At 50.6% G+C, this 27,159-nt stretch overlaps 1 protein-coding gene across 2 annotated transcripts in view; it reads right to left on the bottom strand.

Annotated features, from left to right (window-relative positions):
* The window catches only part of LOC140193793 (antigen peptide transporter 1-like), an 84,335-nt gene that overhangs the window by 5,027 nt on the left and 52,149 nt on the right, over positions 1–27,159 (bottom strand). For both annotated transcript variants that reach the window (XM_072250962.1, XM_072250963.1), the window contains one exon: positions 2,926–3,062. In XM_072250962.1, coding sequence (XP_072107063.1) covers positions 2,926–3,062 — 137 coding nt within the window. The remainder of the gene's footprint in view (positions 1–2,925; positions 3,063–27,159) is intronic.

The following is a 27,159-nucleotide window of genomic DNA, read 5'->3' as shown; positions in this document are numbered from 1 at the left end:
TACCACCTGGAAAACGGTACCACAGCATAAAGGCCAGGACCAACAGGCTCTGGGACAGCTTCTGCCACCAGGACATCAGACTGATTAATTCAGGCTGACACAATTCTATTTCTACGCTACATTGACCGTCCTATTGTACATACTACTTTTCACAAATCACTATAAATTGCACATTGCACATTTAGATGGAGACATAGTGTGAAGATTTTTACTCCTCATGTATGTGAAGCATATAAGTAATAAAGTCATTTCAATTCAGTCCGAGACCCTTCTTGGAAAATGCCAGAATAATTCTCATAAGTAGCTCAGATTCACAATCCATGGCACTGGACAGAGTGACCGTGGTACTGACTGGGAGTCGGGGTGGGGGTCCAGTACTGACTGGGAGTCGGGGTGGGGGTCTGGTACTGACTGGGAGTCGGGGTGGGGGTCCGGTACTGACTGGTAGTCGGGGTGGGGATCCGGTACTGACTGGGAGTCAGGGTGGGGGTCCGGTACTGACTGGGAGTCAGGGTGGGATCCGTGGTACTGACTGGTAGTCGGGGTGGGGATCCGGTACTGACTGGGAGTCGGGGTGGAGGTCCATGGTATTGACTGGGAGTTGGGGTGGGATCCGTGGTATTGACTGGGAGTCGGGGTGGGGGTCCGGTACTGACGGGGAGACGGGGTGGGGGTCTGGTACTGACGGGGAGACAGGGTGGGGGTCTGTGGTACTGATGGGGTGTCGGGGTGGGGGTCCAGTACTGATGGGGAGTTAGGGTGGGGGTTTGTGGTATTGACTGGGAGTCCGGGTGGGGGTCCGGTACTGACTGGGAGTCGGGGTGGGGATCCGGTACTGACTGGTAGTCGGGGTGGGGATCCGGTACTGACTGGGAGTCAGGGTGGGATCCGTGGTACTGACTGGTAGTCGGGGTGGGGATCCGGTACTGACTGGGAGTCGGGGTGGAGGTCCATGGTATTGACTGGGAGTTGGGGTGGGATCCGTGGTATTGACTGGGAGTCGGGGTGGGGGTCCGGTACTGACGGGGAGACGGGGTGGGGGTCTGTGGTACTGATGGGGTGTCGGGGTGGGGGTCCAGTACTGATGGGGAGTTGGGGTGGGGGTTTGTGGTATTGACTGGGAGTCGGGGTGGGGGTCCGGTACTGACTGGGAGTCGGGGTGAGGGTCCAGTACTGACGGGGAGTCGAGGTGGGGATCGGGTACTGACTGAGAGTAGGGTTGGGGGTCCAGTACTGACTGGGAGTCGGGGTGGGGGTCCGGTACTGACTGGGAGTCGGGGTGGGGGTCCGGTACTGACTGGGAGTCGGGGTGGGGTTCCAGTACTGATAGGGAGTTGGGGTGGGGGTTCGTGGTATTGACTGGGAATCGGGGTGGGGGTCTGGTACTGACGGGGAGTCGGGGTGGGGGTCCGGTACTGACTGGGAGTCGGGGTGGGGGTCCGGTACTGACTTGGAGTCGGGGTGGGGTTACACAGTACTGACTGGGAGTCGGGGTGGGGGTCCGGTACTGACTGGGAGTCGGGGTGGGGGTCTGGTACTGATGGGGAGTCGGGGTGGGGGTCCGGTACTGACGGGGAGTCGGGGTGAGGGTCCGTGGTACTGACGGGGAGTCGGGGTGGGGGTCCGGTACTGACTGGAAGTCGGGTGGGGGGGTCCAGTACTGACTGGGAGTCGGGGTGGGGGTCTGGTATTGACTGGGAGTCGGGGTGAGGGTCCGGTACTGACGTGGAGTCGGGGTGGGGGTCCGGTACTGACGGGGAGACGGGGTGAGGGTCTGGTACTGACGGGGAGACGGGGTGGGGGTCCGGTACTGACGGGGAGTTGGGGTGGGGGTCCGGTACTGACGGGGAGTCGGGATGGGGGTCCGGTACTGTCTGGGAGTCGGGGTGGGGGTCCGGTACTGTCTGGGAGTCGGGGTGAGGGTCCGGTACTGACGGGGAGTCGGGGTGGGGGTCCGGTACTGACGGGGAGACGGGGTGAGGGTCCGGTACTGACGGGGAGTCGGGGTGGGGGTCCGGTACTGACTGGGAGTCAGGGTGGGATCCGTGGTACTGACTGGTAGTCGGGGTGGGGATCCGGTACTGACTGGGAGTCGGGGTGGAGGTCCATGGTATTGACTGGGAGTTGGGGTGGGATCCGTGGTATTGACTGGGAGTCGGGGTGGGGGTCCGGTACTGACGGGGGGACGGGGTGGGGGTCTGTGGTACTGATGGGGAGTTGTGGTGGGGGTCCGGTACTGATGGGGAGTTGGGGTGAGGGTCCGGTACGGACTGGGGGTCCGGTACTGACAGGGAGTCGGGGTGGGGGTCCAGTACTGACGGGGAGTTGTGGTGGGGGTCCGGTACTCATGGGGAGTTGGGGTGAATGTCCGGTACTGACTGGGAGTCGGGGTGAGGGTCTGGTACTGACAGGGAGTTGGGGTGGGGGTCCGGTACTGACTGGGAGTCGGGGTGGGAGTCCGGTACTGACTGGGAGTCGGGGTGGGGGTGCGGTACTGACTGGGAGTCGGGGTGGGAGTCCGGTACTGACTGGGAGTCGGGGTGGGGGTGCGGTACTGATGGGGCGTTGGGGTGGGGGTCCGGTACTGATGGGGAGTTGCGGTGAGGGTCTGGTACTGACTGCGAGTTGAAGTGGGGGCCCGGTACTGACGGGGAGTCCGGGTGGGGGTCTGGTACTGACTAGGAGTTGGGGTGGGGGTCCACAGTACTGACTGGGAGTCGGGGTGGGGGTCCGGTACTGATGGGTAGTTGGGGTGGGGGTCTGCAGTACTGACTGGGAGTCTGGGTGGGGGTCCGGTACTGACGGGGAGTCGGGGTGGGGGTCCGGTACTGATGGGGAGTTGGGGTGAGGGTCCGGTACTGACTGGGAGTTGGGGTGGGGGTCCGGTACTGACGGGGAGTTGGGGTGGGGGTCCGCGGTACTCACCAGGTGCTCGGTCTCATTGTCCAGGCAGCTTGTTGCATCGTCCAGAATGAGGACCTGAGGGTCTCGAATCAGAGCTCGGGCAATGGCCACTCGCTGCTTCTGTCCCCCCGAGAGTTGTCCCCCCTTCTCACCGGCGTCTGTGAACAGAGAGGGAGAGTGTGGTCATGGGGACGTGGGGACTGGGAATTGCTTGATCAGAGCTTCCACCACATTGTACTGGGTGAGGGATCAGTAACACCCACAGCAAAGAACTTCCTGAAATACAAACCGTTCCTTGTCCTCATCTTCTTCCGCCCCAGTGGTTATCACAGTGTGTCAACCCAGTGGTGTTATCGCAGTGTGTGGTCACAGTGTGTGGTCACAGTATGTTGTCGCAGTGTGTTGTCGCAGTGTGTTGTCACAGTGTGTTGTCACAGTGGATTTTTACTCCTCATGTATGTGAAGCATATAAGTAATAAAGTCATTTCAATTCAGTCCGAGACCCTTCTTGGAAAATGCCAGAATAATTCTCATAAGTAGCTCAGATTCACAATGTGTGTTGTCACAGTGTGTCAGTGTGTTGTCACAGTGTGTCAGTGTGTTGTCGCAGTGTGTTGTCACAGTGTGTTGTCACAGTGTGTCAGTGTGTTGTCACAGTGTGTTGTCACAGTGTGTCAGTGTGTTGTCACAGTGTGTTGTCACAGTGTGTTGTCACAGTGTGTCAGTGTGTTGTCACAGTGTGTTGTCACAGTATGTTGTCACAGTGTGTCAGTGTGTTGTCACAGTGTGTCGTCACAGTGTGTCAGTGTGTTGTCACAGTGTGTTGTCACAGTGTGTCGTCACAGTGTGTCGTCACAGTGTGTCGTCGCAGTGTGTTGTCACAGCGTGTCAGTGTGTCGTCACAGTGTGTCAGTGTGTTGTCACAGTGTGTTGTCACAGTGTGTCAGTGTGTCGTCACAGTGTGTTGTCACAGTGTGTTGTCACAGTGCGTCAGTGTGTTGTCACAGTGTGTCGTCACAGTGTGTCGTCACAGTGTGTTGTCACAGTGTGTTGTCACAGTGTGTCAGTGTGTTGTCACAGTGTGTTGTCACAGTGTGTCAGTGTGTTGTCACAGTGTGTCAGTGTGTCAGTGTGTTGTCACAGTGTCAGTGTGTTGTCACAGTGTGTCAGTGTGTTGTCGCAGTGTGTTGTCACAGTGTGGTCACAGTGTGTTGTCACAGTGTGTCAGTGTGTTGTCACAGTGTGTTGTCACAGTGTGTCAGTGTGTTGTCACAGTGTGTTGTCACAGTGTGTCAGTGTGTTGTCACAGTGTGTTGTCACAGTGTGTCAGTGTGTTGTCACAGTGTGTTGTCACAGTGTGTCAGTGTGTTGTCACAGTGTGTTGTCACAGTGTGTCGTCACAGTGTGTCAGTGTGTTGTCACAGTGTGTTGTCACAGTGTGTTGTCACAGTGTGTCGTCACAGTGTGTCGTCGCAGTGTGTTGTCACAGCGTGTCAGTGTGTCGTCACAGTGTGTCAGTGTGTTGTCACAGTGTGTTGTCACAGTGTGTCAGTGTGTCGTCACAGTGTGTTGTCACAGTGTGTCAGTGTGTTGTCACAGTGTGTTGTCACAGTGTTGTCGTCACAGTGTGTCAGTGTGCTGTCACAGTGTGTTGTCACAGTGTGTTGTCACAGTGTTGTCGTCACAGTGTGTTGTCACAGTGAGTTGTCACAGTGTGTCGTCGCAGTGTGTCGTCGCAGTGTGTTGTCACAGTGTGTTGTCACAGTGTTGTTGTCACAGTGTGTCATCGCAGTGTGTTGTCACAGTGTGTTGTCACAGTGTGTCAGTGTGTTGTCACAGTGTGTCAGTGTGTTGTCACACTGTGTTGTAACAGTGTGTCGTCACAGTGTGTCAGTGTGTTGTCACAGTGTGTTCTCACAGTGTTGTCGTCACAGTGTGTCGTCGCAGTGTGTTGTCACAGTGTGTCAGTGTGTTGTCACAGTGTGTCAGTGTGTCGTCACAGTGTGTTGTCACAGTGTGTCAGTGTGTTGTGACAGTGTGTCAGTGTGTTGTCACAGTGTGTTGTCACAGTGTGTCAGTGTGTTGTCAGTGTGTTGTCGCAGTGTGTTGTCACAGCGTGTTGTCACAGTGTGTCAATGTGTAGTCACAGTGTGTTGTCACAGTGTGTTGTCACAGTGTTGTCGTCACAGTGTGTCAGTGTGTCGTCGCAGTGTGTTGTCACAGTGTGTTGTCACAGTGTGTCAGTGTGTCATCACAGTGTGTTGTCACAGTGTGTCGTCACAGTGTGTTGTTAGTGTTGTCGCAGTGTGTTGTCGCAGTGTTGTCACAGTGCGTTGTCACAGTGTGTCAGTGTGTTGTCACAGTGTGTTGTCACAGTGTGTTGTCACAGCGTGTCAGTGTGTTGTCACAGTGTGTCAGTGTGTTGTCACAGTGTGTTGTCACAGTGTCGTCACAGTGTGTTCTCACAGTGTTGTCACAGTGTCTCAGTGTGTCATCACAGTGTTGTCACAGCGTGTCAGTGTGTTGTCACAGTGTGTCAGTGTGTTGTCACAGTGTTTTGTCACAGTGTGTTGTCACAGTGTGTTGTCACAGTGTGTCGTCGCAGTGTGTTGTCACAGTGCGTTGTCACAGTGTGTTGTCACAGTGTGTCAGTGTGTTGTCACAGTGTGTTGTCACAGTGTGTTGTCACAGTGTGTCAGTGTGTTGTCAGTGTGTCGTCGCAGTGTGTTGTCACAGTGTGTCAGTGTGTTGTCACAGTGTGTTGTCACAGTGTGTCAGTGTGTCGTCACAGTGTGTTGTCACAGTGTGTTGTCACAGTGTGTCAGTGTGTTGTCGCAGTGTGTTGTCACAGTGTGTTGTCACAGTGTGTCGTCGCAGTGTTGTCGCAGTGTGTCGTCACACTGTGTTGTCACAGTGTGTTGTCGCAGTGTGTTGTCACAGTGTGTTGTCACAGTGTGTCAGTGTGTTGTCACAGTGTGTTGTCACAGTGTGTCAGTGTGTCGTCACAGAGTGTTGTCACAGTGTGTTGTCACAGTGTGTCAGTGTGTCGTCACAGAGTGTTGTCACAGTGTGTCGTCACAGTGTTGTCACAGTGTGTCAGTGTGTCGTCACAGTGTGTTGTCACAGTGTGTCAGTGTGTTGTCACAGTGTGTCAGTGTGTTGTCACAGTGTCGTCACAGTGTGTTGTCACAGTGTTGTCACAGTGTCTCAGTGTGTCATCACAGTGTTGTCACAGCGTGTCAGTGTGTTGTCACAGTGTGTCAGTGTGTTGTCACAGTGTTTTGTCACAGTGTGTTGTCACAGTGTGTTGTCACAGTGTGTTGTCACAGTGTGTCGTCGCAGTGTGTCGTCACAGTGTGTTGTCACAGTGTGTTGTCACAGTGTGTCAGTGTGTTGTCACAGTGTGTTGTCACAGTGTGTTGTCACAGTGTGTCAGTGTGTTGTCAGTGTGTCGTCGCAGTGTGTTGTCACAGTGTGTCAGTGTGTTGTCACAGTGTGTCAGTGTGTTGTCACAGTGTGTTGTCACAGTGTGTCAGTGTGCTGTCACAGTGTGTCGTCACAGTGCGTTGTCACAGTGTGTTGTCACAGTGTGTCAGTGTGTTGTCAGTGTGTTGTCACAGTGTGTTGCAACAGTGTGTCGTCACAGTGTGTCGTCGCAGTGTGTCAGTGTGTTGTCGCAGTGTGTTGTCACAGTGTGTTGTCACAGTGTGTCGTCGCAGTGTGTTGTCGCAGTGTGTCGTCACAGTGTGTTGTCGCAGTCTGTTGTCACAGTGTGTTGTCACAGTGTGTCAGTATGCTGTCACAATGTGTTGTCACAGTGTGTTGTCACAGTGTGTTGTCACAGTGTGTCAGTGTGTCGTCACAGAGTGTTGTCACAGTGTGTTGTCACAGTGTGTCAGTGTGTCGTCACAGAGTGTTGTCACAGTGTGTCGTCACAGTGTTGTCACAGTGTGTCGTCACAGTGTTGTCACAGTGTGTCAGTGTGTCGTCACAGTGTGTTGTCACAGTGTGTCAGTGTGTTGTCAGTGTGTTGTCACAGTGTGTCAGTGTGTTGTCTCAGTGTGTCACAGTGTTGTCACAGTGTCGTCACAGTGTGTTGTCAGTGTGTCAGTGTGTTGTCACAATGTGTTGTCACAGTGTGTCAGTGTGTTGTCACAGTGTGTTGTCACAGTGAGTCGTCGCAGTGTGTTGTCACAGTGTGTTGTCACAGTGTGTCAGTGTGTCGTCACAGAGTGTTGTCACAGTGTGTTGTCACAGTGTGTCAGTGTGTCGTCACAGAGTGTTGTCACAGTGTGTCGTCACAGTGTTGTCACAGTGTGTTGTCACAGTGTGTCAGTGTGTTGTCAGTGTGTTGTCACAGTGTGTCAGTGTGTTGTCACAGTGTGTTGTCACGGTGTGTTGTCACAGTGTGTCAGTGTGTTGTCACAGTGTGTCAGTGTGTTGACGCAGTGTGTTCTCACAGTGTGTCGTCACAGTGTGTTGTCAGTGTGTCGTCACAGTGACGTCACAGTGTGTCAGTGTGTCGTCACAGTGTGTTGTCACAGTGTGTTGTCACAGTGTGTTGTCACAGTGTGTCAGTGTGTTGTCACAGTGTGTCAGTGTGTTGTCACAGTGTGTTGTCACAGTGTGTCGTCACAGTGTGTCAGTGTGTTGTCACAGTGTTGTCACAGTGTGTTGTCGCAGTGTGTTGTCACAGTGTGTCAGTGTGTAGTCACAGTGTGTTGTCACAGTGTGTCAGTGTGTTGTGACAGTGTGTTGTCGCAGTGTGTCGTCGCAGTGTGTCGTCGCAGTGTGTCGTCGCAGTGTGTCGTCACAGTGTGTTGTTAGTGTTGTCACAGTGTGTCGTCACAGTGTGTTGTCACAGTGTGTTGTCACAGTGTGTTGTCACAGTGTGTCAGTGTGTTGTCACAGTGTGTTGTCACAGTGTGTTGTCAGTGTGTTGTCACAGTGTGTCGTAGCAGTGTGTTGTCACAGTGTGTCAGTGTGTTGTCACAGTGTGTTGTCGCAGTGTGTTGTCAGTGTGTCAGTGTGTTGTCACAGTGTGTCAGTGTGTCGTCACAGTGTGTTGTCACAGTGTGTTGTCACAGTGTGTTGTTAGTGTTGTCACAGTGTGTTGTCGCAATGTATTGTCACAGTGTCGTCACAGTGTTGTCACAGTGTGTTGTCACAATGTGTTGTCACAGTGTCGTCACAGTGTTGTCACAGTGAGTCGTCGCAGTGTGTTGTCACAGTGTGTCAGTGTGTTGTCACAGTGTGTTGTCACAGTGTGTTGTCACAGTGTGTCAGTGTGTTGTCACAGTGTGTCGTCAGTGTGTTGTCAGAGTGTGTTGTCGCAGTGTGTTGTCGCAGTGTTGTGACAGTGTGTTGTCACAGTGTGTTGTCACAGTGTGTTGTCGCAGTGTTGTGACAGTGTGTCAGTGTGTCAGTGTGTTGTCACAGTGTGTCGTCACAGTGTGCTGTCACAGTGTGTTGTCGCAGAGTGTTGTCGCAGTGTTGTGACAGTGTGTTGTCACAGTGTGTTGTCACAGTGTGTCAGTGTGTCGTCACAGTGTTGTAACAGTGTGTCAGTGTGTTGTCTCAGTGTGTCACAGTGTTGTCACAGTGTCGTCACAGTGTGTTGTCAGTGTGTCAGTGTGTTGTCACAGTGTGTTGTCACAGTGTGTCAGAGTGTTGTCGCAGTGTGTCGTCGCAGTGTGTCAGTGTGTTGTCGCAGTGTGTTGTCACAGTGTGTCAGTGTGTTGTCACAGTGTGTTGTCGCAGTGTTGTGACAGTGTATTGTCACAGTGTGTCATCACAGTGTGTTGTCGCAGTGTTGTGACAGTGTGTCAGTGTGTCAGTGTGTTGTCACAGTGTGTCGTCACAGTGTGTTGTCGCAGTGTGTTGTCGCAGTGTTGTGACAGTGTGTTGTCACAGTGTGTTGTCACAGTGCGTCAGTGTGTCGTCACAGTGTTGTCACAGTGTGTCAGTGTGTTGTCTCAGTGTGTCACAGTGTGTCACAGTGTGTCGTCACAGTGTTGTCACAGTGTCGTCACAGTGTGTTGTCAGTGTGTCAGTGTGTTGTCGCAGTGTGTTGTCGCAGTGTGTTGTCACAGTGTGTTGTCACAGTGTGTCGTCGCAGTGTGTTGTCACAGTGTGTTGTCACAGTGTGTTGTCACAGTGTGTCAATGTGTCGTCACAGAGTGTTGTCACAGTGTGTCAGTGTGTCGTCACAGAGTGTTGTCACAGTGTGTCGTCACAGTGTGTTGTCACAGTGTGTCAGTGTGTTGTCACAGTGTATCAGTGTGTCGTCACAGTGTGTCGTCACAGTGTGTTGTCACAGTGTGTTGTCACAGTGTGTTGTCACAGTGTGTTGTCACAGTGTGTCAGTGTGTTGTCACAGTGTGTTGTCGCAATGTGTTGTCACAGTGTGTCAGTGTGTTGTCACAGTGTGTTGTCACAGTGTGTCGTCACAGTGTGTCAGTGTGTCGTCACAGTGTGTTGTCACAGTGTGTCAGCGTGTTGTCACAGTGTGTTGTCACAGTGTGTTGTCGCAGTGTGTTGTCACAGTGTGTCAGTGTGTTGTCACAGTGTTGTCACAGTGTGTTGTCACAGTGTGTCAGTGTGTTGTCACAGTGTGTCAGTGTGTAGTCACAGTGTGTTGTCACAGTGTGTCAGTGTGTTGTGACAGTGTGTTGTCACAGTGTGTCAGTGTGTTGTGACAGTGTGTTGTCGCAGTGTGTTATCACAGTGTGTTGTCGCAGTGTGTTGTCGCAGTGTGTTGTCACAGTGTGTCACAGTGACGTCACAGTGTTGTCACAGTGTGTTGTCACAGTGTGTCAGTGTGTTGTCGCAGTGTGTTGTCACAGTGTGTTGTCACAGTGTGTCAGTGTGTTGTCGCAGTGTTGTCACAGTGTGTTGTCACAGTGTGTCGTCGCAGTGTGTTGTCTCAGTGTGTCGTCACAGTGTGTTGTCACAGTGTGTCAGTGTGTTGTCAGTGTGTTGTCACAGTGTGTTGTCACAGTGTGTCAGTGTGTTCTCACAGTGTGTTGTCACAGTGTGTCAGTGTGTTGTCACAGTGTGTTGTCACAGTGTGTCAGTGTGTTGTCAGTGTGTTGTCACAGTGTGTCAGTGTGTTGTCACAGTGTGTTGTCGCAGTGTGTCGTCACAGTGTGTCAGTGTGTTGTCACAGTGTGTTGTCACAGTGTGTTGTCACAGTGTGTCAGTGTGTTGTCACAGTGTGTCAGTGTGTTGTCACAGTGTGTTGTCACAGTGTGTTGTCACAGTGTGTTGTCGCAGTGTGTTGTCACAGTGTGTTGTCGCAGTGTGTCAGTGTGTTGTCACAGTGTGTTGTCACAGTGTGTTGTCGCAGTGTGTTGTCACAGTGTGTTGTCGCAGTGTGTTGTCACAGTGTGTCAGTGTGTCGTCGCAGTGTGTTGTCACAGTGTGTCGTCACAGTGTGTCAGTGTGTTGTCACAGTGTGTTGTCACAGTGTGTCGTCACAGTGTGTCAGTGTGTTGTCACAGTGTGTCGTCACAGTGTGTTGTCACAGTGTGTCAGTGTGTTGTCACAGTGTGTTGTGACAGTGTGTTGTCACAGTGTGTTGTCACAGTGTGTTGTTACAGTGTGTCGTCACAGTGTGTCAGTGTGTTGTCACAGTGTGTCGTCACAGTGTGTCGTCACAGTGTCAGTGTGTTGTCACAGTGTGTTGTCACAGTGTGTTGTCACAGTGTGTCAGTGTGTTGTTAGTGTTGTCACAGTGTGTCAGTGTGTTGTCACAGTGTGTTGTCGCAGTGTGTCGTCACAGTGTGTCAGTGTGTTGTCACAGTGTGTTGTCACAGTGTGTCAGTGTGTTGTTAGTGTTGTCACAGTGTGTCAGTGTGTTGTCACAGTGTGTTGTCACAGTGTGTTGTCGCAGTGTGTCGTCACAGTGTGTCAGTGTGTTGTCACAGTGTGTTGTCACAGTGTGTCAGTGTGTTGTCACAGTGTGTTGTCACAGTGTGTCAGTGTGTTGTCACAGTGTGTCGTCACAGTGTGTCAGTGTGTTGTCACAGTGTGTTGTCACTGTGTTGTCACAGTGTGTCAGTGTGTCGTCACAGTGTGTTGTCACAGTGTGTCAGTGTGTTGTCACAGTGTGACAGTGTGTTGTCACAGTGTGTCAGTGTGTCGTCGCAGTGTATCGTCACAGTGTGTTGTCACAGTGTTGTCACAGTGTGTCAGTGTGTTGTCACAGTGTGTTGTCACAGTGTGTCAGTGTGTTGTCACAGTGTGTCAGTGTGTCGTCACAGTGTGTTGTCACAGTGTGTCAGTGTGTTGTCACAGTGTGTCAGTGTGTTGTCACAGTGTTGTCACAGTGTGTTGTCACAGTGTGTCAGTGTGTTGTCACAGTGTGTTGTCAGTGTGTTGTCACAGTGTGTCGTAGCAGTGTGTTGTCACAGTGTGTTGTCACAGTGTGTTGTCGCAGTGTTGTCACAGTGTGTCAGTGTGTTGTCACAGTGTGTCAGTGTGTCGTCACAGTGTGTTGTCACAGTGTGTTGTTAGTGTTGTCACAGTGTGTTGAACGCAATGTGTTGTCACAGTGTCGTCACATTGTTGTCAGTGTGTTGTCGCAATGTGTTGTCACACAGTGTTGTCACAGTGAGTCGTCGCAGTTTGTCACAGTGTGTCAGTGTGTTGTCACAGTGTTGTCACAGTGTTGTCACAGTGTGTCAGTGTGTTGTCACAGTGTGTCGTCAGTGTGTTGTCAGAGTGTGTTGTCGCAGTGTGTTGTCGCAGTGTTGTGACAGTGTGTTGTCACAGTGTGTCGTCACAGTGTGTTGTCGCAGTGTTGTGACAGTGTGTCAGTGTGTCAGTGTGTTGTCACAGTGTGTCGTCACAGTGTGTTGTCACAGTGTGTTGTCGCAGTGTGTTGTCGCAGTGTTGTGACAGTGTGTTGTCACAGTGTGTCAGTGTGTCGTCACAGTGTTGTCACAGTGTGTCAGTGTGTTGTCTCAGTGTGTCACAGTGTTGTCACAGTGTCGTCACAGTGTGTTGTCAGTGTGTCAGTCTGTTGTCACAGTGTGTTGTCACAGTGTGTCAGAGTGTTGTCGCAGTGTGTTGTCGCAGAGTGTCAGTGTGTTGTCGCAGTGTGTTGTCACAGTGTGTCAGTGTGTTGTCACAGTGTGTTGTCGCAGTGTTGTGACAGTGTGTTGTCACAGTGTGTCGTCACAGTGTGTTGTCGCAGTGTTGTGACAGTGTGTCAGTGTGTCAGTGTGTTGTCACAGTGTGTCGTCACAGTGTTGTCACAGTGTGTTGTCGCAGTGTGTTGTCGCAGTGTTGTGACAGTGTGTTGTCACAGTGTGTTGTCACAGTGTGTCAGTGTGTCGTCACAGTGTTGTCACAGTGTGTCAGCGTGTTGTCTCAGTGTGTCACAGTGTGTCACAGTGTGTCGTCACAGTGTTGTCACAGTGTCGTCACAGTGTGTTGTCAGTGTGTCAGTGTGTTGTCACAGTGTGTTGTCACAGTGTGTTGTCACAGTGTGTTGTCGCAGTGTGTCGTCGCAGTGTGTTGTCACAGTGTGTTGTCACAGTGTGTTGTCACAGTGTGTCAATGTGTCGTCACAGAGTGTTGTCACAGTGTGTCAGTGTGTTGTCACAGTGTGTTGTCACAGTGTGTTGTCACAGTGTGTCAGTGTGTCGTCACAGAGTGTTGTCACAGTGTGTCAGTGTGTTGTCACAGTGTGTCAGTGTGTCGTCACAGTGTGTTGTCACAGTGTGTCGTCACAGTGTTGTCACAGTGTCAGTGTGTTGTCACAGTGTGTTGTCACAGTGTGTTGTCACAGTGTGTCAGTGTGTTGTCACAGTGTGTTGTCGCAATGTGTTGTCACAGTGTGTCAGTGTGTTGTCACAGTGTGTCAGTGTGTCGTCACAGTGTGTTGTCACAGTGTGTTGTCACAGTGTGTCAGTGTGTTGTCACAGTGTGTTGTCGCAATGTGTTGTCACAGTGTGTCAGTGTGTTGTCACAGTGTGTCAGTGTGTCGTCACAGTGTGTTGTCACAGTGTGTTGTCACAGTGTGTCAGTGTGTTGTCAGTGTGTTGTCGCAATGTGTTGTCACAGTGTGTCAGTGTGTTGTCACAGTGTGTTGTCAAAATGTGTCGTCACAGTGTGTCAGTGTGTTGTCACAGTGTGTTGTCGCAGTGTGTTGTCACAGTGTGTCAGTGTGTCGTCACAGTGTGTCAGTGTGTCGTCACAGTGTGTTGTCACAGTGTGTCAGCGTGTTGTCACAGTGTGTTGTCACAGTGTGTTGTCGCAATGTGTCAGTGTGTTGTCACAGTGTTGTCACAGTGTGTTGTCACAGTGTGTTGTCACAGTGTGTCGTCGCAGTGTGTTGTCGCAGTGTGTTGTCGCAGTGTGTTGTCGCAGTGTGTTGTTAGTGTTGTCACAGTGTGTTGTCACAGTGTGTTGTCACAGTGTGTCGTCACAGTGTGTCAGTGTGTTGTCACAGTGTGTCGTCACAGTGTGTTGTCACAGTGTGTTGTCACAGTGTGTTGTCAGTGTGTTGTCACAGTGTGTCGTAGCAGTGTGTTGTCACAGTGTGTTGTCGCAGTGTTGTCACAGTGTGTCAGTGTGTTGTCACAGTGTGTCAGTGTGTCGTCACAGTGTGTTGTCACAGTGTGTTGTTAGTGTTGTCACAGTGTCGTCACAGTGTTGTCACAGTGTGTTGTCGCAATGTGTTGTCACACAGTGTTGTCACAGTGAGTCGTCGCAGTGTGTTGTCACAGTGTGTCAGTGTGTTGTCACAGTGTGTTGTCACAGTGTGTTGTCACAGTGTGTCAGTGTGTTGTCACAGTGTGTCGTCAGTGTGTTGTCAGAGTGTGTTGTCGCAGTGTGTTGTCGCAGTGTTGTGACAGTGTGTTGTCACAGTGTGTCGTCACAGTGTGTTGTCGCAGTGTTGTGACAGTGTGTCAGTGTGTTGTCACAGTGTGTCGTCACAGTGTGTTGTCACAGTGTGTTGTCGCAGTGTGTTGTCGCAGTGTTGTGACAGTGTGTTGTCACAGTGTGTCAGTGTGTCGTCACAGTGTTGTCACAGTGTGTCAGTGTGTTGTCTCAGTGTGCCACAGTGTCGTCACAGTGTGTTGTCAGTGTGTCAGTGTGTTGTCACAGTGTGTTGTCACAGTGTGTCAGAGTGTTGTCGCAGTGTGTCGTCGCAGTGTGTCAGTGTGTTGTCGCAGTGTGTTGTCACAGTGTGTCAGTGTGTTGTCACAGTGTGTTGTCGCAGTGTTGTGACAGTGTGTTGTCATAGTGCGTCGTCACAGTGTGTTGTCGCAGTGTTGTGACAGTGTGTCAGTGTGTCAGTGTGTTGTCACAGTGTGTCGTCACAGTGTTGTCACAGTGTGTTGTCGCAGTGTGTTGTCGCAGTGTTGTGACAGTGTGTTGTCACAGTGTGTTGTCACAGTGTGTCAGTGTGTCGTCACAGTGTTGTCACAGTGTGTCAGTGTGTTGTCTCAGTGTGTCACAGTGTGTCACAGTGTGTCGTCACAGTGTTGTCACAGTGTCGTCACAGTGTGTTGTCAGTGTGTCAGTGTGTTGTCACAGTGTGTTGTCGCAGTGTGTTGTCACAGTGTGTCGTCACAGTGTGTCGTCGCAGTGTGTTGTCACAGTGTGTTGTCACAGTGTGTTGTCACAGTGTGTCAATGTGTCGTCACAGAGTGTTGTCACAGTGTGTCAGTGTGTTGTCACAGTGTGTTGTCACAGTGTGTTGTCACAGTGTGTCAGTGTGTCGTCACAGAGTGTTGTCACAGTGTGTCGTCACAGTGTTGTCACAGTGTGTTGTCGCAGTGTGTTGTCGCAGTGTTGTGACAGTGTGTTGTCACAGTGTGTTGTCACAGTGTGTCAGTGTGTCGTCACAGTGTTGTCACAGTGTGTCAGTGTGTTGTCTCAGTGTGTCACAGTGTGTCACAGTGTGTCGTCACAGTGTTGTCACAGTGTCGTCACAGTGTGTTGTCAGTGTGTCAGTGTGTTGTCACAGTGTGTTGTCGCAGTGTGTTGTCACAGTGTGTTGTCACAGTGTGTTGTCACAGTGTGTCAATGTGTCGTCACAGAGTGTTGTCACAGTGTGTCAGTGTGTTGTCACAGTGTGTTGTCACAGTGTGTTGTCACAGTGTGTCAGTGTGTCGTCACAGAGTGTTGTCACAGTGTGTCGTCACTGTGTGTTGTCACAGTGTGTCAGTGTGTTGTCACAGTGTGTCAGTGTGTCGTCACAGTGTGTTGTCACAGTGTGTCGTCACAGTGTTGTCACAGTGTCAGTGTGTTGTCACAGTGTGTTGTCACAGTGTGTTGTCACAGTGTGTCAGTGTGTTGTCACAGTGTGTTGTCGCAATGTGTTGTCACAGTGTGTCAGTGTGTTGTCACAGTGTGTCAGTGTGTCGTCACAGTGTGTTGTCACAGTGTGTTGTCACAGTGTGTCAGTGTGTTGTCAGTGTGTTGTCGCAATGTGTTGTCACAGTGTGTCACTGTGTTGTCACAGTGTGTTGTCAAAATGTGTCGTCACAGTGTGTCAGTGTGTTGTCACAGTGTGTTGTCACAGTGTGTCAGTGTGTCGTCACAGTGTGTCAGTGTGTTGTCACAGTGTGTTGTCGCAGTGTGTTGTCACAGTGTCAGTGTGTTGTCACAGTGTGTTGTCACAGTGTGTCGTCACAGTGTGTCAGTGTGTTGTCACAGTGTGTTGTCACAGTGTGTCAGTGTGTCGTCACAGTGTGTCGTCACAGTGTTGTCACAGTGTGTCAGTGTTGTTACAGTGTCAGTGTGTTGTCACAGTGTGTTGTCACAGTGTGTCAGTGTGTTGTCACAGTGTGTCAGTGTGTTGTCGCAGTGTGTCGTCACAGTGTGTCAGTGTGTTGTCACAGTGTGTTGTCAGTGTGTTGTCACAGTGTGTTGTCACAGTGTGTCGTCACAGTGTGTTGTCACAGTGTGTCGTCACAGTGTGTTGTCACAGTGCGTTGTCGCAGTGTGTTTTCACAGTGTGTTGTCACAGTGTGTCGTCAGTGTGTCGTCACAGTGTGTCGTCACAGTGTGTCGTCACAGTGTGTTGTCACAGTGTGTCAGTGTGTTGTCAGTGTGTCAGTGTGTTGTCACAGTGTGTCATCACAGTGTGTCAGTGTGTTGTCGCAGTGTTGTCACAGTGCGTTGTCACAGTGTGTTGTCACAGTGTGTTGTCACAGTGTGTCAGTGTGTTGTCACAGTGTGTTGTCGCAGTGTGTTGTGGCAGTGTGTTGTCACAGTGTTGTCACAGTGTGTTGTCACAGTGTGTTGTCACAGTGTGTCAGTGTGTTGTCGCAGTGTGTCAGTGTGTTGTCACTGTGTTGTCACAGTGTGTTGTCACAGTTTGTCGTCAGTGTGTTGTCACAGTGTGTTGTCACAGTGTGTCGTCAGTGTGTCGTCACAGTGTGTTGTCACAGTGTGTCAGTGTGTTGTCACAATGTGTTGTCACAGTGTGTTGTCACAGTGTGTTGTCACAGTTTGTCGTCAGTGTGTTGTCACAGTGTGTCAGTGTGTTGTCACAGTGTGTTGTCACAGTGTCAGTGTGTTGTCACAGTGTGTTGTCGCAGTGTGTTGTCACAGTGTGTTGTCACAGTGTGTCAGTGTGTTGTCACAGTGTGTCGTCAGTGTGTTGTCAGAGTGTGTTGTCGCAGTGTGTTGTCGCAGTGTTGTCACAGTGTGTTGTCACAGTGTTGTCGTCACAGTGTGTCGTCACAGTCTGTCGTCACAGTGTGTTGTCACAGTGTGTCAGTGTGTTGTTACAGTGTGTCAGTGTGTTGTCACAGTGTGTTGTCACAGTGTGTTGTCACAGTGTGTCAGTGTGTTGTCACAGTGTGTCAGTGTGTTGTCGCAGTGTGTCGTCACAGTGTGTCAGTGTGTTGTCACAGTGTGTTGTCAGTGTGTTGTCACAGTGTGTTGTCACAGTGTGTCGTCACAGTGTGTTGTCGCAGTGTGTCGTCACAGTGTGTTGTCGCAGTGTGTTTTCACAGTGTGTTGTCACAGTGTGTCGTCAGTGTGTCGTCACAGTGTGTCGTCACAGTGTGTTGTCACAGTGTGTCAGTGTGTTGTCAGTGTGTCAGTGTGTTGTCACAGTGTGACATCACAGTGTGTCAGTGTGTTGTCGCAGTGTTGTCACAGTGTGTTGTCACAGTGTGTTGTCACAGTGTGTCAGTGTGTTGTCACAGTGTGTCAGTGTGTTGTCACAGTGTGTTGTCACAGTGTGTTGTCGCAGTGTGTTGTCACAGTGTTGTCACAGTGTGTTGTCACAGTGTGTTGTCACAGTGTGTTGTCACAGTGTGTCAGTGTGTTGTCGCAGTGTGTCAGTGTGTTGTCACTGTGTTGTCACAGTGTGTTGTCACAGTTTGTCGTCAGTGTGTTGTCATAGTGTGTTGTCACAGTGTGTCGTCAGTGTGTCGTCACAGTGTGTTGTCACAGTGTGTCGTCACAGTGTGTTGTCACAGTGTGTCAGTGTGTTGTCACAATGTGTTGTCACAGTGTGTTATCACAGTGTGTTGTCACAGTTTGTCGTCAGTGTGTTGTCACAGTGTGTCAGTGTGTTGTCACAGTGTGTCAGTGTGTTGTCACAGTGTGTTGTCACAGTGTGTTGTCACAGTGTTGTCGTCACAGTGTGTTGTTAGTGTCGTCACAGTGTGTTGTCACAGTGTGTCAGTGTGTTGTCACAGTGTGTTGTCACAGTGTGTTGTCACAGTGTGTTGTCGCAGTGTGTCGTCACAGTGTGTCGTCGCAGTGTGTCGTCACAGTGTGTCGTCACAGTGTGTCGTCACAGTGTGTCGTCACAGTGTGTCAGTGTGTTGTCACAGTGTGTTGTCACAGTGTGTTGTCACAGTGTGTCAGTGTGTTGTCGCAGTGTGTTGTGACAGTGTGTTGTCACAGTGTGCTGTCACAGTGTGTCAGTGTGTTGTCACAGTGTGTTGTCACAGTGTCAGTGTGTTGTCACAGTGTGTCAGTGTGTTGTCACAGTGTGTTGTCACAGTGTGTCAGTGTGTTGTAACAGTGTGTTGTCACAGTGTGTCAGTGTGTCGTCACAGTGTGTCGTCGCAGTGTGTCGTCGCAGTGTGTCGTCGCAGTGTGTCGTCGCAGTGTGTCGTCGCAGTGTGTCGTCGCAGTGTGTTGTCACAGTGTGTCAGTGTGTCGTCACAGTGTGTCAGTGTGTCGTCACAGTGTCAGTGTGTTGTCACAGTGTGTCAGTGTGTCGTCACAGTGTGTTGTCACAGTGTGTTGTCACAGTGTGTCAGTGTGTCGTCACAGTGTCAGTGTGTTGTCACACTGTGTTGTCAGTGTGTCGTCACAGTGTGTTGTCACAGTGTGTTGTCACAGTGTGTTGTCACAGTGTGTCAGTGTGTTGTCGCAGTGTGTTGTCACAGTGTGTCGTCACAGTGTGTCATCACAGTGTGTTGTCACAGTGTGTCAGTGCGTTGTCACAGTGTGTTGTCACAGTGTGTCATCGCAGTGTGTTGTCGCAGTGTGTCAGTGTGTTGTCACAGTGTGTTGTCACAGTGTGTCAGTGTGTCGTCACAGTGTGTCAGTGTGTCGTCACAGTGTTGTCACAGTGTGTTGTCACAGTGTGTCAGTGTGTTGTCACAGTGTGTCATCGCAGTGTGTTGTCGCAGTGTGTCGTCGCAGTGTGTTGTCACAGTGTGTCGTCGCAGTGTGTTGTCACAGTGTGTCGTCGCAGTGTGTTGTCACAGTGTGTTGTCACAGTGTGTCAGTGTGTCGTCGCAGTGTGTCGTCGCAGTGTGTCGTCGCAGTGTGTCGTCACAGTGTGTCAGTGTGTCGTCGCAGTGTGTCGTCGCAGTGTGTCGTCGCAGTGTGTCGTCGCAGTGTGTCGTCGCAGTGTGTTGTCACAGTGTGTCAGTGTGTCGTCACAGTGTGTCAGTGTGTCGTCACAGTGTGTCAGTGTGTCGTCACAGTGTGTCAGTGTGTTGTCACAGTGTGTCAGTGTGTCGTCACAGTGTGTTGTCACAGTGTGTTGTCACAGTGTGTCAGTGTGTCGTCACAGTGTCAGTGTGTTGTCACACTGTGTTGTCAGTGTGTCGTCACAGTGTGTTGTCACAGTGTGTTGTCACAGTGTGTTGTCACAGTGTGTCAGTGTGTTGTCGCAGTGTGTTGTCACAGTGTGTCGTCACAGTGTGTCATCACAGTGTGTTGTCACAGTGTGTCAGTGCGTTGTCACAGTGTGTTGTCACAGTGTGTCATCGCAGTGTGTTGTCGCAGTGTGTCAGTGTGTTGTCACAGTGTGTTGTCACAGTGTGTCAGTGTGTCGTCACAGTGTGTCAGTGTGTCGTCACAGTGTGTTGTCACAGTGTGTTGTCACAGTGTGTCAGTGTGTTGTCACAGTGTGTCATCGCAGTGTGTTGTCGCAGTGTGTCGTCGCAGTGTGTTGTCACAGTGTGTCGTCGCAGTGTGTTGTCACAGTGTGTCGTCGCAGTGTGTTGTCACAGTGTGTCGTCGCAGTGTGTTGTCACAGTGTGTTGTCACAGTGTGTCAGTGTGTCGTCGCAGTGTGTCGTCGCAGTGTGTCGTCGCAGTGTGTCGTCGCAGTGTGTCGTCACAGTGTGTCAGTGTGTCGTCGCAGTGTGTCGTCGCAGTGTGTCGTCGCAGTGTGTCGTCGCAGTGTGTCGTCGCAGTGTGTTGTCGCAGTGTGTTGTCACAGTGTGTCAGTGTGTCGTCACAGTGTGTCAGTGTGTCGTCACAGTGTGTCAGTGTGTTGTCACAGTGTGTCAGTGTGTCGTCACAGTGTGTTGTCACAGTGTGTTGTCACAGTGTGTCAGTGTGTCGTCACAGTGTGTTGTCACAGTGTGTCGTCACAGTGTGTCATCACAGTGTGTTGTCACGGTGTGTCAGTGTGTTGTCACAGTGTGTTGTCACAGTGTGTCATCGCAGTGTGTTGTCGCAGTATGTCAGTGTGTTGTCGCAGTGTGTTGTCACAGTGTGTTGTCACAGTGTGTTGTCACAGTGTGTTGTCACAGTGTGTCAGTGTGTTGTCACAGTGTGTCAGTGTGTTGTCGCAGTGTGTTGTCACAGTGTGTTGTCGCAGTGTGTTGTCAGTGTGTCAGTGTGTTATCACAGTGTGTTGTCACAGTGTGTCGTCACAGTGTGTTGTCACAGTGTCAGTGTGTTGTCACAGTGTGTTGTCACAGTGTGTCAGTGTGTTGTCACAGTGTGTTGTCGCAGTGTGTCGTCGCAGTGTGTTGTCACAGTGTGTTGTCACAGTGTGTCAGTGTGTTGTCGCAGTGTGTCGTCACAGTGTATTGTCACAGTGTTGTCACAGTGTGTTGTCACAGTGTGTTGTCACAGTGTGTCAGTGTGTTGTCAGTGTGTTGTCCCAGTGTGTCGTCACAGAGTGTCGTCGCAGTGTGTCGTCGCAGTGTGTCGTCACAGTGTGTCAGTGTGTTGTCACAGTGTGTTGTCACAGTGTGTCAGTGTGTTGTCACAGTGTGTTGTCGCAGTGTGTTGTCGCAGTGTGTTGTCACAGTGTGTTGTCACAGTGTGTTGTCACAGTGTGTTGTCTCAGTGTGTTGTCACAGTGTGTTGTCACAGTGTGTCAGTGTGTTGTCACAGTGTGTTGTCACAGTGTGTCAGTGTGTTGTCACAGTGTGTCAGTGTGTTGTCACAGTGTGTTGTCACAGTGTGTCAATGTGTTGTCACAGTGTGTCGTCACAGTGTGTTGTTAGTGTTGTCACAGTGTGCTGTCGCAGTGTGTTGTCACAGTGTGTTGTCACAGTGTGTCAGTGTGTTGTCACAGTGTGTCGTCAGTGTGTTGTCAGAGTGTGTTGTCGCAGTGTGTTGTCGCAGTGTGTTGTCACAGTGTGTTGTCACAGTGTTGTCGTCACAGTGTGTCGTCACAGTGTGTCGTCACAGTGTGTCGTCACAGTGTGTTGTCACAGTGTGTCAGTGTGTTGTTACAGTGTGTCAGTGTGTTGTCACAGTGTGTTGTCACAGTGTGTCAGTGTGTTGTCACAGTGTGTCAGTGTGTTGTCGCAGTGTGTCGTCACAGTGTGTCAGTGTGTTGTCACAGTGTGTTGTCAGTGTGTTGTCACCGTGTGTTGTCACAGTGTGTCGTCACAGTGTGTTGTCACAGTGTGTCGTCACAGTGTGTTGTCACAGTGTGCTGTCGCAGTGTGTTTTCACAGTGTGTTGTCACAGTGTGTCGTCAGTGTGTCGTCACAGTGTGTCGTCACAGTGTGTTGTCACAGTGTGTCAGTGTGTTGTCAGTGTGTCAGTGTGTTGTCACAGTGTGTCATCACAGTGTGTCAGTGTGTTGTCGCAGTGTTGTCACAGTGTGCTGTCACAGTGTGTTGTCACAGTGTGTTGTCACAGTGTGTCAGTGTGTTGTCACAGTGTGTCAGTGTGTTGTCACAGTGTGTTGTCGCAGTGTGTTGTCGCAGTGTGTTGTCACAGTGTTGTCACAGTGTGTTGTCACAGTGTGTTGTCACAGTGTGTTGTCACAGTGTGTCAGTGTGTTGTCGCAGTGTGTCAGTGTGTTGTCACTGTGTTGTCACAGTGTGTTGTCACAGTTTGTCGTCAGTGTGTTGTCACAGTGTGTTGTCACAGTGTGTCGTCAGTGTGTCGTCACAGTGTGTTGTCACAGTGTGTCGTCACAGTGTGTTGTCACAGTGTGTCAGTGTGTTGTCACAATGTGTTGTCACAGTGTGTTGTCACAGTGTGTTGTCACAGTTTGTCGTCAGTGTGTTGTCACAGTGTGTCAGTGTGTTGTCACAGTGTGTTGTCACAGTGTCAGTGTGTTGTCACAGTGTGTTGTCGCAGTGTGTTGTCACAGTGTGTTGTCACAGTGTGTCAGTGTGTTGTCACAGTGTGGCGTCAGTGTGTTGTCAGAGTGTGTTGTCGCAGTGTGTTGTCGCAGTGTTGTCACAGTGTGTTGTCACAGTGTTGTCGTCACAGTGTGTCGTCACAGTGTGTCGTCACAGTGTGTTGTCACAGTGTGTCAGTGTGTTGTTACAGTGTGTCAGTGTGTTGTCACAGTGTGTTGTCACAGTGTGTTGTCACAGTGTGTCAGTGTGTTGTCACAGTGTGTCAGTGTGTTGTCGCAGTGTGTCGTCACAGTGTGTCAGTGTGTTGTCACAGTGTGTTGTCAGTGTGTTGTCACAGTGTGTTGTCACAGTGTGTCGTCACAGTGTGTTGTCGCAGTGTGTTGTCACAGTGTGTTGTCGCAGTGTGTTTTCACAGTGTGTTGTCACAGTGTGTCGTCAGTGTGTCGTCACAGTGTGTCGTCACAGTGTGTTGTCACAGTGTGTCAGTGTGTTGTCAGTGTGTCAGTGTGTTGTCACAGTGTGACATCACAGTGTGTCAGTGTGTTGTCGCAGTGTTGTCACAGTGTGTCAGTGTGTTGTCACAGTGTGTCAGTGTGTTGTCACAGTGTGTTGTCACAGTGTGTTGTCGCAGTGTGTTGTCACAGTGTTGTCACAGTGTGTTGTCACAGTGTGTTGTCACAGTGTGTTGTCACAGTGTGTCAGTGTGTTGTCGCAGTGTGTCAGTGTGTTGTCACTGTGTTGTCACAGTGTGTTGTCACAGTTTGTCGTCAGTGTGTTGTCATAGTGTGTTGTCACAGTGTGTCGTCAGTGTGTCGTCACAGTGTGTTGTCACAGTGTGTCGTCACAGTGTGTTGTCACAGTGTGTCAGTGTGTTGTCACAATGTGTTGTCACAGTGTGTTGTCACAGTGTGTTGTCACAGTTTGTCGTCAGTGTGTTGTCACAGTGTGTCAGTGTGTTGTCACAGTGTGTCAGTGTGTTGTCACAGTGTGTTGTCACAGTGTGTTGTCACAGTGTTGTCGTCACAGTGTGTTGTTAGTGTCGTCACAGTGTGTTGTCACAGTGTGTCAGTGTGTTGTCACAGTGTGTCGTCACAGTGTGTTGTCACAGTGTGTTGTCGCAGTGTGTCGTCACAGTGTGTCGTCGCAGTGTGTCGTCACAGTGTGTCGTCACAGTGTGTCGTCACAGTGTGTTGTCACAGTGTGTCAGTGTGTTGTCACAGTGTGTTGTCACAGTGTGTTGTCACAGTGTGTCAGTGTGTTGTCGCAGTGTGTTGTGACAGTGTGTTGTCACAGTGTGTTGTCACAGTGTGTCAGTGTGTTGTCACAGTGTGTTGTCACAGTGTCAGTGTGTTGTCACAGTGTGTCAGTGTTGTCACAGTGTGTTGTCACAGTGTGTCAGTGTGTTGTCACAGTGTGTTGTCACAGTGTGTCAGTGTGTCGTCACAGTGTGTCGTCGCAGTGTGTCGTCGCAGTGTGTCGTCGCAGTGTGTCGTCACAGTGTGTCAGTGTGTTGTCACAGTGTGTCAGTGTGTCGTCACAGTGTGTTGTCACAGTGTGTTGTCACAGTGTGTCAGTGTGTCGTCACAGTGTCAGTGTGTTGTCACACTGTGTTGTCAGTGTGTCGTCACAGTGTGTTGTCACAGTGTGTTGTCACAGTGTGTTGTCACAGTGTGTCAGTGTGTTGTCGCAGTGTGTTGTCACAGTGTGTCGTCACAGTGTGTCATCACAGTGTGTTGTCACAGTGTGTCAGTGCGTTGTCACAGTGTGTTGTCACAGTGTGTCATCGCAGTGTGTTGTCGCAGTGTGTCAGTGTGTTGTCACAGTGTGTTGTCACAGTGTGTTGTCACAGTGTGTCAGTGTGTCGTCACAGTGTGTCAGTGTGTCGTCACAGTGTGTTGTCACAGTGTGTTGTCACAGTGTGTCAGTGTGTTGTCACAGTGTGTCAGTGTGTTGTCACAGTGTGTCAGTGTGTTGTCACAGTGTGTCATCGCAGTGTGTTGTCGCAGTGTGTCGTCGCAGTGTGTCGTCACAGTGTGTCGTCGCAGTGTGTCGTCGCAGTGTGTCGTCGCAGTGTGTCGTCGCAGTGTGTCGTCGCAGTGTGTCGTCGCAGTGTGTCAGTGTGTCGTCGCAGTGTGTCGTCGCAGTGTGTCGTCGCAGTGTGTCGTCGCAGTGTGTCGTCACAGTGTGTCAGTGTGTCGTCGCAGTGTGTCGTCGCAGTGTGTCGTCGCAGTGTGTTGTCGCAGTGTGTTGTCACAGTGTGTCAGTGTGTCGTCACAGTGTGTCAGTGTGTCGTCACAGTGTGTCAGTGTGTCGTCACAGTGTGTCAGTGTGTCGTCACAGTGTGTTGTCACAGTGTGTTGTCACAGTGTGTCGTCACAGTGTGTCAGTGTGTCGTCACAGTGTGTTGTCACAGTGTGTTGTCACAGTGTGTCAGTGTGTTGTCGCAGTGTGTTGTCACAGTGTGTCGTCACAGTGTGTCATCACAGTGTGTCGTCACAGTGTGTCATCACAGTGTGTTGTCACAGTGTGTCAGTGTGTTGTCACAGTGTGTTGTCACAGTGTGTCATCGCAGTGTGTTGTCGCAGTGTGTCAGTGTGTTGTCACAGTGTGTTGTCACAGTGTGTCAGTGTGTCGTCACAGTGTGTTGTCACAGTGTGTCAGTGTGTTGTCACAGTGTGTCAGTGTGTTGTCACAGTGTGTCATCGCAGTGTGTTGTCGCAGTGTGTCGTCGCAGTGTGTTGTCGCAGTGTGTCGTCGCAGTGTGTTGTCGCAGTGTGTAGTCACAGTGTGTCGTCACAGTGTGTCGTCACAGTGTGTCGTCACAGTGTGTCGTCACAGTGTGTTGTCACAGTGTGTCGTCACAGTGTGTTGTCACAGTGTGTTGTCACAGTGTGTTGTCACAGTGTGTCGTCACAGTGTGTCAGTGTGTTGTCACAGTGTGTCGTCACAGTGTGTTGTCAAAGTGTGTTGTCACAGTGTGTCAGTGTGTCATCGCAGTGTGTTGTCACAGTATGTCAGTGTCTTGTCACAGTGTGTCAGTGTGTTGTCACAGTGTGTTGTCACAGTGTGTCAGTGTGTTGTCACAGTGTGTTGTCACAGTGTGTCAGTGTGTTGTCGCAGTGTGTCAGTGTGTTGTCGCAGTGTGTTGTCACAGTGTGTTGTCACAGTGTGTCAGTGTGTTGTCACAGTGTGTCAGTGTGTTGTCGCAGTGTGTTGTCAGTGTGTTGTCGCAGTGTGTTGTCAGTGTGTCAGTGTGTTATCACAGTGTGTTGTCACAGTGTGTCGTCACAGTGTGTTGTCACAGTGTGTAAGTGTGTTGTCACAGTGTGTTGTCACAGTGTGTCAGTGTGTTGTCACAGTGTGTTGTCACAGTATGTTGTCACAGTGTGTTGTCGCAGTGTGTCGTCGCAGTGTGTTGTCACAGTGTGTTGTCACAGTGTATCAGTGTGTTGTCGCAGTGTGTCGTCACAGTGTGTTGTCACAGTGTTGTCACAGTGTGTTGTCACAGTGTGTTGTCACAGTGTGTCAGTGTGTTGTCACAGTGTGTTGTCACAGTGTGTCAGTGTGTTGTCAGTGTGTTGTCACAGTGTGTCAGTGTGTTGTCACAGTGTGTTGTCACAGTGTTGTCACAGTGTGTCATCGCAGTGTGTCGTCGCAGTGTGTTGTCACAGTGTGTTGTCACAGTGTGTTGTCACAGTGTGTCAGTGTGTTGTCACAGTGTGTTGTCGCAGTGTGTTGTCACAGTGTGTCAGTGTGTTGTCAGTGTTGTCACAGTGTGTTGTCGCAGTGTGTCAGTGTGTTGTCACAGTGTGTTGTCACAGTGTGTCGTCACAGTGTGTTGTCGCAGTGTGTTGTCACAGTGTGTTGTCACAGTGTGTTGTCACAGTGTCAGTGTGTTGTCACAGTGTTGTCACAGTGTGTTGTCAGTGTGTTGTCACAGTGTGTCAGTGTGTTGTCAGTGTGTTGTCACAGTGTGTCAGTGTGTTGTCACAGTGTGCCAGTGTGTTGTCACAGTGTGTTGTCGCAGTGTTGTCACAGTGTGTCATCGCAGTGTGTTGTCGCAGTGTGTTATCACAGTGTGTCATCGCAGTGTGTTGTCACAGTGTGTTGTCACAGTGTTATCACAGTGTGTTGTCACAGTGTGTCAGTGTGTCGTCACAGAGTGTTGTCACAGTGTGTTGTCACAGTGTGTTGTCACAGTGTGTTGTCACAGTGTGTCGTCGCAGTGTGTTGTCACAGTGTGTTGTCACAGTGTGTCAGTGTGTTGTCGCAGTGTGTCAGTGTGTTGTCACAGTGTGCTGTCACAGTGTGTCGTCACAGTGTGTTGTCACAGTGTGTCGTCGCAGTGTGTTGTCACAGTGTGTTGTCACAGTGTGTCAGTGTGTTGTCGCAGTGTGTCAGTGTGTTGTCGCAGTGTGTTGTCACACTGTGTTGTCGCAGTGTGTTGTCGCAGTGTGTTGTCACAGTGTCATCACAGTGTCGTCACAGTGTTGTCACAGTGTGTTGTCACAGTGTGTCAGTGTGTTGTCGCAGTGTGTTGTCACAGTGTGTTGTCACAGTGTGTCAGTGTGTTGTCGCAGTGTGTTGTCACAGTGTGTCAGTGTGTTGTCACAGTGTGTTGTCACAATGTGTCAGTGTGTTGTCACAGTGTGTTGTCACAGTGTGTCGTCGCAGTGTGTCAGTGTGTTGTCACAGTGTTGTCACAGTGTGTTGTCACAGTGTGTCAGTGTGTTGTCAGTGTGTTGTCACAGTGTGTCAGTGTGTTGTCGCAGTGTTGTCACAGTGTGTTGTCACAGTGTGTTGTCACAGTGTGTCAGTGTGTTGTCACAGTGTGTCAGTGTGTTGTCACAGTGTGTTGTCACAGTGTGTTGTCGCAGTGTGTTGTCACAGTGTTGTCACAGTGTGTTGTCACAGTGTGTTGTCACAGTGTGTCAGTGTGTTGTCGCAGTGTGTCAGTGTGTTGTCACTGTGTTGTCACAGTGTGTTGTCACAGTTTGTCGTCAGTGTGTTGTCACAGTGTGTCGTCAGTGTGTCGTCACAGTGTGTTGTCAGAGTGTGTCGTCACAGTGTTGTCACAGTGTGTCAGTGTGTTGTCACAATGTGTTGTCACAGTGTGTTGTCACAGTGTGTTGTCACAGTTTGTCGTCAGTGTGTTGTCACAGTGTGTCAGTGTGTTGTCACAGTGTGTTGTCACAGTGTGTCAGTGTGTTGTCACAGTGTGTTGTCACAGTGTGTTGTCACAGTGTGTTGTCACAGTGTTGTCGTCACAGTGTGTTGTCACAGTGTGTTGTCACAGTGTGTCGTCACAGTGTGTAGTCACAGTGTGTCAGTGTGTTGTCGCAGTGTGTTGTCACAGTGTGTCAGTGTGTTGTCACAGTGTGTCGTCACAGTGTGTTGTCACAGTGTGTCAGTGTGTTGTCACAGTGTGTCAGTGTGTTGTCGCAGTGTGTTGTCACAGTGTGTCAGAGTGT

This window comes from Mobula birostris, unplaced genomic scaffold, assembly GCF_030028105.1.
Source record: "Mobula birostris isolate sMobBir1 unplaced genomic scaffold, sMobBir1.hap1 scaffold_877, whole genome shotgun sequence".
Lineage (NCBI taxonomy): Eukaryota > Metazoa > Chordata > Chondrichthyes > Myliobatiformes > Myliobatidae > Mobula > Mobula birostris.
Note: the sequence above shows the minus strand (reverse complement) of the source record. Positions and strands in the feature narration are given on the sequence as shown.